Source organism: Vigna unguiculata, chromosome 10, assembly GCF_037176805.1.
Source record: "Vigna unguiculata cultivar grain cowpea cultivar isolate G323 ecotype 2 chromosome 10, ASM3717680v1, whole genome shotgun sequence".
Lineage (NCBI taxonomy): Eukaryota > Viridiplantae > Streptophyta > Magnoliopsida > Fabales > Fabaceae > Vigna > Vigna unguiculata.
In genome coordinates, this window is record NC_140801.1 from 42110928 (window position 1) to 42120729 (window position 9802).

The 9802-nt window shown below is 34.4% G+C and overlaps 1 protein-coding gene and 1 pseudogene across 1 annotated transcript; both read left to right on the top strand.

Annotated features, from left to right (window-relative positions):
- Window positions 1-1195: 1195 nt before the first annotated feature.
- Window positions 1196-2164, top strand: LOC146883236 (uncharacterized). The gene has a single exon (XM_085667481.1). It carries the CDS (start codon window positions 1196-1198, stop codon window positions 2162-2164), a length of 969 nt encoding a protein of 322 aa, XP_085523607.1.
- Window positions 2165-4123: 1959 nt separating this feature from the next.
- On the top strand, window positions 4124-4885 carry LOC146883237 (secreted RxLR effector protein 161 pseudogene; annotated as a pseudogene).
- Window positions 4886-9802: the final 4917 nt, after the last annotated feature.

The following is a 9802-nucleotide window of genomic DNA, read 5'->3' on the forward strand; positions in this document are numbered from 1 at the left end:
TTTAACTTTATATTTGTACGATTCTATATGCCCAATTTATTTTAAATATTAGTGTAAGTTTTTATATCTATGTTTCTATTAACAAAATTTTGTACGGGATTGTTAGATGAAAAACGGCAAGTGCACCAGTTGTACTTTTGTTTTGTACGGGATTGTTAGATGAAAAACGACAAGTGCATCGGTCGCACGTAGCAAGTAATAAAGTTCTCTCCAGAGGGACTTGTGCAATACATGACAAATCTCACAATTCACAACTCAAATAGACAACAAAGCTTATAAAAACACAAAGAAACTCTTTTTGGTATTTTATCAAATAGTTGGTGTGCAACAAAAATTTAACATAGATTATTTACAATTGTCAAGACTAGATTTCATTAACTTTATTCTCATGCATTCACAAACATCTCAATTCCTATTTCATGCCAAAATCAACTCATAAGAATACTCAGATCCTATTCCTAATGACTTTGAGTCTATAATAACTCATCAAGTTACAATTCCTTGAATCCTCAACAAGTGAAATCATGCATTAAATTCAATAGTCTTAAGTTTAGTAATGAATCATGTTTTATCCCTAGATACAAGCTCCATTAGGCATTCAATTTCAGTTTTAGGTTCAAAAGACATTTTCCAATACCTTAATAACCATAAATCATGAATGGGTGGCCAAACCAAAACAAGCATTAAGCATGGAAATCAAATATTAACATATAAATGGAAAAGCATATGGATTAACACCACACAATACATAAGAATTCAGTTCATTACATCTAATATCAACAAATAGGATTAGCTCTCCATGGTGGAGAACCTGTTAGTGTTGTAAGCCAAAATAAACAGCTGTCCATTTGTTATGACAGCTGTATTAAAAGTCTGGTTGTTTCCTTTTCTGTTAACCGCTTCAATAAGTCACGTTCTGCTGTATAAAAGATATGTACTGCATTTATTTTTTTTAGCGTGAATGAGACGATTCGCACCTTTCTTGCATCTCTCTCTAAAACCCATTATACTTTTATTGCATCTCTCTCTTAAAACCCATTATGGTATCTAGAGCTAGTTACGATAACTAGGGGTGTGTGAAAGTCAGCGAAAAAGATTTGAGAATTCCTAACGTGTGTGGTTCTTGTGCGCAAAATAAGAACAGAGCAGGGGTCTCAAATTTTGATCGAAGAAGTGTGCAGCGTAGGCGAGTACGATGGCTGGGTTAGGAAGCATGATGCAAGGTTCACTGCCCGTCTTTGATGGAAGGTCGTTCGACGACTGGCGCATTAAGATGCAAGCCATTTTTGGCTTTCAAGACGTTGCAGATGTAGTGCTTGAGGGATTGCCAGAGTTGGGATCCAAGGCTACAGATGAAGAGAAGAGAAACTTCAAGGTGCAGCAGAAAATGGATAGCAAAGCACGATTCCTCCTTTATCAATGTGTTGGCCCGAAAGTATTTCACAGAATCTCAAAGGCTGAAACAGCCAAAGAGATCTGGGAAATGAGATCATTGCCACCAAAGTTTGATCACATTGTGGTGACTATTGAAGAAACACGTGATACAGGGTCTATGGAGTTAGAAGAGTTACAACACTCTTTGGAGTCGTATGAGCATAGGTTGGTTGAGCGTAGACAGATTCAAGAGCAAGCTCGGTCACAATCTCATGACAAGGGAAAAGGCTTCAAGAAAGGCTTCAAGAAAGGTGGTAAGAAGAAACATGGTCAAAAATGGGCTCGAGAAAAGAAAGGGAAAGAGGCCAGTGATCAAGAAAACCGTAAAGATCACAAGAATGATGATGAGTCTGACCAAGAGAAGGAATGGAAGTTTGATAAGCGTAAGGTGAGGTGTTATAACTGTCAAAAATTCGGCCATTTTGCAAAAGAGTGTTGGAGTGGAGATGGTGCGAAGAACAAGCCAAAGAATCGTGCTCACCTAGCTCAAGATGACACTTCAGATTCGGAGGTAGTGATGCTAATGGCTCGAATAAGTTGTGAAGATGCTGCTGACACTGCCTGGTACCTAGACTCTGGGTGTTCAACCCATATGACAGGCAAGAAGGAGTGGTTTGTCAAGATGAAGGAGGCAGCTAATGGAAGAATCAAATTTGCTGATAATAGGAGTCTTGTGGCAGAGGGGTCAGGAGAGTGGTGTTGCGAGGAAAAGATGGGAGAGAAGTGGTGATTGAGGAAGTACTATATGTTCCAGGGCTGAAAACTAATCTGATAAGTCTCGGGCAACTCTTGCAAAAGGGGTTTGTGGTGACAATGAAGAATAATTGCCTTAGCATCTTTGACCAGAATAAACAACTGGTTGTGAGTGCAAGTCTGGCTAAAAACAGGACTTTTCGTGTTGTAATGGAAGCAGTCAAGCATCAGTGTTTTTCTATGACAAGGAATGGTTCAGAATGGCTATGGCACCTACGGTTTGGGCATTTAAACTTCAGAGACTAATCCAGGCTAAGTCAGTGTACAATGATTAAAGACTTCCCACATATTAGAGTACTTGAAACTGTTTGTAAAGAGTGTGTGGAGTGCAAACAAACCAGAAACAGCTTCCAAGAAGTGCTACCTCAAAAGTCTGCAGCAAAGCTATATGTCATCCACTCAGATGTATGTGGGCCCATGCAAGTTGATACACCAGGAGGTAGTAGATATTTTGTTTTGTTTATTAATGATTGGACTAGGAGGGCATGGATTTACTTACTTAAACACAAGGGTGAGGTACTGGATGTGTTCAAAAAATTCAAGAACATGGTGGAAAGGCAATGTAGCCAGAAAATAAAGAAGCTAAGGTCTGATGGTGGTGGAGAATACACCTCCAGTGAGTTTAGAAGATACTGTGAGGATACAGGCATAGTGCAGGAGATCACACCACCTTACACACCAGAGCATAATGGCACAGCAGAGAGGAAAAATCGCACAGTGCTAAATATGGTGAGATGTATGCTGAAGAGTAAGAGTTTGCCAAAGTATTTGTGGGGAGAGGCAGCTGTAACAGCCACATATATTCTGAACAGAACACCTACAAAGAGGTTAAAGGCCATCACACCTGAGGAAGCGTGGTCAAATGAGAAACCCAGTGTCAGCAATTCGAAAGTGTTTGGTTCAGTTTGCTATAAACATGTTCCAGACCAACAGAGAAGGAAACTTGATGACAAAAGAGTGCCATTGATCCTAGTAGGATATCACACAACTGGTGGATATAAACTATTTGAACCTAAAACAGGTAGTGGTGAGTAGAGATGTTGTAGTGGATGAGATAACTGACTGGAATTGGGAGAAAGAGGAGCCAGAAGAACCAAGAATTGTGCTGGAAGGGAATGTTACAGAAGCAGACGTAAATGCTGCCAACCCAAGTGCAGGGGTGTGCAAGTCTTTCAGAACTTTACAGCAGCCTCCTCATTTGAGCGACTATGAGCTATCCTATGATACTACAGTTACTACTGAAGGTAACTTTGTTCACTATGCTCTAATAGCTGAGTCCGAGCCTATTGAATTTGCACAAGCAATAGTTGATGAAAAATGGTTGAGAGCAATGCAAGAAGAGATTGAGTCCATTAATAGAAATGAGACTTGGGAGTTGGTGAAGCTACCTGATAACAAGAAACCGATAGCATTGAAGTGGGTGTATAAAGCCAAAATAAATCCACAGGGAGATATAGGGAGGTACAAGGCGAGGCTAGTAGCTAAAGGTTTCTTGCAAAAGGAAGGAATTGATTATGGTGAGGTCTATGCTCCAGTAGCAAGGACAGAAACAATAAGATTGGTGGTTTCAATTGCCATACAACACAATTGGTCACTGTATCAACTAGATGTTAAGGCGGCATTCTTGAATGGAAAGTTGGAAGAAGAAGTTTATGTAGTTCAGCCACAAGGATTTGTTAACAGCAAGCATCCTGATCTTGTGTACAGGCTGAAAAAGGCTATCTACAGACTCAAACAGGCTCCAAGGGCTTGGAACCAAAGAATTGATGCTTTTATGAGTGAGGTTGGATTTGAAAAGTGTGCTTCTGAACACGGTGTATACGTGCAGTGCTGTGAGATTGAGGGAAAACTAGAAAAATTGATAGTGTGCCTGTATGTGGATGATCTTTTGGTCACAGGGAGCAGTGAAAAACTTATATCTAAGTTTAAGCTGTAGATGTTAATTGAGTTTGAAATGAGCGATTTGGGGAAGTTGAACTACTTCCTTGGAATTGAATTCACAAAAACAGAAGATGGAGTCTTGATGCACCAGTCAAGGTATGTGTTGGATATGTTGCGGAAATTTGGAATGGACAACAGCAACTCTGCAAGTACTCCAGCAGAGGTTGGGTTGAGACTAGAAAAAGAGCCGGAAGAGGAAGCTGTGGATCCAACAACTTACAGAAGTATAATAGGAAGTTTGAGGTATCTGTGTAACACATGGCCAGATATGAGTTATAGTGTTGGCCTTATTAGTAGGTTTATGCAGAATCCTAGAGTCTCGCACATGAATGCAGCCAAGCGTGTTCTGAGGTATGCACGAGGAACAGTCAACTCTGGTATTCTGCTGGCAAAGAAGAAGCAAGGTGAAGATCTAAAGTTAACAGCATATTCAGATGTTGACTGGTGTGGTGATAAATTTGACAGAAGAAGTACAGCGGGATACATATTTTTCTTAGGAACAACACCAATATCATGGAGCTCAAGGAAGGAATCAGTGGTTGCTTTATCCTCCTATGAAGCAGAGTATGTAGTTGCATGTGAAGCTTCATGTCAAGCTGTTTGGCTGTGTTCATTAATGAGGGAGTTGGAGGTTGAGCTAAATGAGAAGGTGAAGTTGCTGGTTGATAATAAATCAGCCATCAATCTAGCTCATCACCCTGCTTCTCATGGGAGGAGCAAACATATTGAAACCAAGTTTCACTATATAAGAGAGTAGGTCAACAAGGGAAGCCTAGAGGTGGAATATTGCAGTTCTGAAAAGCAATTGGCTGACATATTCACAAAGCCTTTGAAGCGTAAACGTTTTAGTCAACTAAGACAACTTATTGGTGTCAGAAGTGTTAGCTAGATGGTGTTTGGCTTAGGGGGGTATGTTAGTGTTGTAAGCCAAAATAAACAACTGTCCATTTGTTATGACAGCTGTATTAAAAGTCTGGTTGTTTCCTTTTCTGTTAACCGCTTCAATAAGTCACGTTCTGCTGTATAAAAGATATGTACTGCATTTATTTTTTTTAGCGTGAATGAGACGATACGCACCTTTCTTACATCTCTCTCTAAAACCCATTATACTTTTATTGCATCTCTCTCTTAAAACCCATTAGAACCTAGGTTTTACAAATTGAAGAGATAGGGAAGAAATGGAAACCAAAAAAAAGATGCAAGCCCTCTCCTAAGGTTCTTGGCAACTACTCCATGCTCCAATTGCGCCTCCCATTCGCGTCTCCATCTCCAATTTGCAACCCATCTTCCTTTCCAACCCCAAAAAGGGGGAAAACCACCATGAATGGAGGAGAAGACCCAAGAGGAGTAAGAGAGATTCCCAACACTCCCAACAACCTCCAAGAGGCTCTCCAAGCACTCAAAAGTGTTTATCGTGCAAAATGAGGAATGGTCCAAACCCTCGCGAGAAACAAGATTTAAAACTCATTTTTTGACATGTCAGCGACGCCATTGCTCAGCCTTGCCTCAACAGCGCTCAGCGCCAGGTTTTACGAACTGAATGACACTCAACCCCACTTTCCACCGCTCAGCCTTGGGCAGTTTGACAATATTATGTATTTGAAGCACTAGGCGTGATTCTAGTGGCACCCGACACGAGTATTTGCTTCAAAATCAATATTTTCTTGTTGAATCATGTTCCCTTGAGTTCTTGCTTGTTTTTCTCCACCACAACTACTTCATATTAACTTATTTAACACACTTGAAAGAGAGATTAGAGGCAAAACAATCATAAAACAACTAAAACACAAAATAAAAGAAAACACACTAAACTTGAGGATATATCAAGATAAAAGTTAGGAAAAAATTGATTTATTCATGACAATTAACACACAAAAAGAGATAAAAATGGACATTATCACATATCCATGATGCATAATATGTCTACATTTCATTTTAACAATCATTGTGTATACACATTTTCTTTTAATTTAATATATGACTCAAAAGTTTAATTATAATCTTTAATTATACAACAATATTGTTTTACTACATCTAATTAATAATATATTACTATTATTATTATTATTATTATTATTATTATGGTTAGTATTAATAAACATTTATTATTATTATTATTATTATTATTATTATTATTATTATTTTCATCATCATTATTATTACTATTATTAATAATATTAATTTGATCATTGTATACAGGATTCATGATCCACAATATGTCTACACTATTATACTATTATTATTATTATAGTTATTATTTGGATAAATATTATTGTTATTTTGTTTGCTATTAGTGAATATTTGGTATTATTATTATTATTATTAAATTACTGTTATTCTATTATTATTGTTATTATTTTGCATTATTAGTATTCTTAGTAGTAGTAATAATAATATAATAATAATAATTATTATTATTATTATTATTTTGTATGGGATCTCTAACGCATAATACATCTACCTCTTATTTTAGCTATAATTTGTGTATACATATTTCATGTTATTAATAAGGTATGTATGATCTACTACATTAATTTTAAGAAATTGATATTGAAATAATACTACTTATTTATAGTTAAATTATTATTATTATTATTATAAAAATATACACAAAATTCAAAATTTAACTTTCTTATATTGTAATTCTAAACTTAAATATTAAATTTATAATCAAATATAACTATAGCACTTATTAAGATTATATTAATTATTTTTTTCAAATATAGTAAAAATTAATTATTTTTCTTAACACAAAATAAAAAAAAAAAAAATAAAGACTCGTGCATAACATAGGTTAGATACTAGTTTTGAAGAACTTAGAGTTTTCAAACAAGGAATGTTTTGTGCACTTGGAAAGACATGAAGTGGTTAAAAACATTAAAAAATGCTACGCAGAAAAAAAAATTACTATAAAATATTTTAATGGAGTAATATATTTTTCGTTTCCAAACTATTTTTAAAATTTGTGTTTCTTTCCTAAAGTAAAATACATATTTATTTTATCCTTACATTTTTTAAATTTATATAGAATATTATGTGCATGTAATTTTCATGTGATAAACTTTAATATAACATTTATAAGTCTCGTTGGTAAGAATGTTTTACATGATTTTCATAAAATTATTAAAATGGGTCACCTAAACTATCATAGATCGGTCATTAAGTGAGTCAACTTAACTAGACTCACTTAATAGTGAACTCAAGAAATTTAGTCTGACTCAATCCATCACGGATTAGTGGATTAAACAGGTTAGTTCACTTATAAATGAACATGTCATCTAGAAAAAATATTTATATTTTGGTATAATTACTGATTTGGTACCCTAATTTTTTGATTTAGTTCAATTTGGTCATCTATGTTAAGCTAGAGTTAACACAGTGTTCGTACAGGACACGTGTCAAGCCGTGAAATTTTTTATTTATTTTTTCTTTAATTTTTTAATTTTTAATTTCTTTTTCTAAAAATTTATAATTTGTCACGTGTCATGTTACTGTCATGCCACGTGGCAGTTTACAGTCATGACACATGGCAGTGGTAAAACTTGTTTTCAATTTAGTCCTTTATTTAAAATTTTTGGTTCAATTTAGTACTCCTATTTTTTAAATGATTCAATTTTGTCATTTTTAATTTGAGACCAAATTAGTAATAAACTTAATTACAACTTATATATACATATTACAATAATTTTTTTAATATATACATTAAATCACTTCACCTAAATACTCAAATTATTTTATTTTTTACATTTTTACCTATATAATTTTTTACACTTGAAATTTTTTACACTTGTAAAAAATAAAATAATTTGAATATTTAGGTGTAGTGATTTGATGTATAAATTCAAAACAATAATTTTAATATGTATATATAAGTTATAATTAAACTTATTTACTAATTTGGTCTCAAATTTGAAATGACAAAATTGGATCGTTTTAAAGAATTGAGGTACTAAATTGAACAAAAAATTTTATTAGAAGACTAAATTGAAAACAAGTTTTACCACTGCCACGTGTCATGACCGTAAATTGTCAACCTAACACGTGGCAGATTATAATTTTTCAAAAAAAAAAATTAAAAAATTAAAAAATTAAAAAATTAAAAAAATTTCACGGTTTCAATATCAATATTAAACACAATTTTACAGCTCCCCTAATATGGATTCCTTGCTCAAATTTGCAAACCTAGGTCCCTTGGTGATAGCAATGTGTCCCACTCCTTGGCTCCTACTAATTTCCCACTTCAATTGGTCTCCAAATTTCTTCTCAACTCTCTTTTTCAACTTCAATTGGCCTCCAATCCTCAACACTTATCCAATACTAACCTATGTTTTTTGTTTCCAAAATTTCATTAGAATTTTGGGTAAGCCCAAAGCACAACAACTGAAAGTATTATATCCAAAGGTTGGAACTCATTCATTTTAAAGTTATTAATTTCCACATGTCAACTTATGACCTTGATATGATATTATTTTCTTTGTCATGTTTAGTGTAACAAGCAAGAAGATTCATGAGAATGTGACTATTATGTCATGTCTTGGATAAGAACAATCATTCGAACTGTAATTAAAGATGATTGGACAAAGGTAATAATATATGTACCCTTCACATATTATAAATCATATCAAACTTTAGACAATGACATTCACACATAAGAAAGTTGTATTATTTTTTTTCAGCGGTTCAAGAATACATCCCCTCTATTAGAGGACATTATCCAAACACTAAACAAGAATGGACAACATATCTATTGGAACGATGGAGTTAGGACCACTAGCATTAGGAATTTTTTTAAAAACTTTGTTGGACAACACTTTGATGATGCAACTTTTAGTATGGTTTTAATTGTAATAGTTTAGACAACTTTAGTGTTATTAGATATAATCATTTGGTTATTAGATATCTAGAACTACGCTGGAAATATTTATGAATTGTTTCTTGAATTTTGCTGGTTTTTTAGGTGTGGGAAAATTGTAAATGCAACTAAAAATAAACAACAAAAAACAACTGATTTTGACGTCTGGTGTTTCACTGCCAAACGTCAAAATCAACTGCATTTTGGGTCCAATGGGCATGAAATTGGGCGTTTGGCCCCTCATCCTTTGATGTTAAAGGATGTCGGACGTTCGTCCCACCGACGTTAAATGACATCATGCATTGTTTCAGACATTAGTTTTGACGTCACCCTATATGATGTCGGAGTTTGGACAGACGTCAAAGGTCAAAAATATCGGACGTCAAAAGACTTTGTTATGTTAGTGATGTGGGGATATTGATAAACAAAAATATCTTTAGAAAGTTAGGTTAAAATACCTTTTTGGTCTTAATTTTCATCAAGTTTTGTCAAATAAGTCCTAATTTTGATTTTATGTTCAAATAGGTCTCAATTTTCGTCAATTTTGTTCAATTGGGTCCCTTTTTGCTAACATCATTTAAATCATTAACGACCATGAATAGTAACTGTCACGTGTCACTTCGTGGTTTTTTTGAATTTTTTTTAAATGTCCACGTGTCAACCCAGCAGCGTGTCACGTGTCAAAGTCAGTGTTCTATATTCAATTTGGTCCCTATATTTGTTATTTTTGTTCAATTTAGTCCCAATTTTTGTTAACATGAACCAATTTGGTCCATCTCCAAATTGAAACCAAATTTAATTTTTATATTAAAATTCACATTT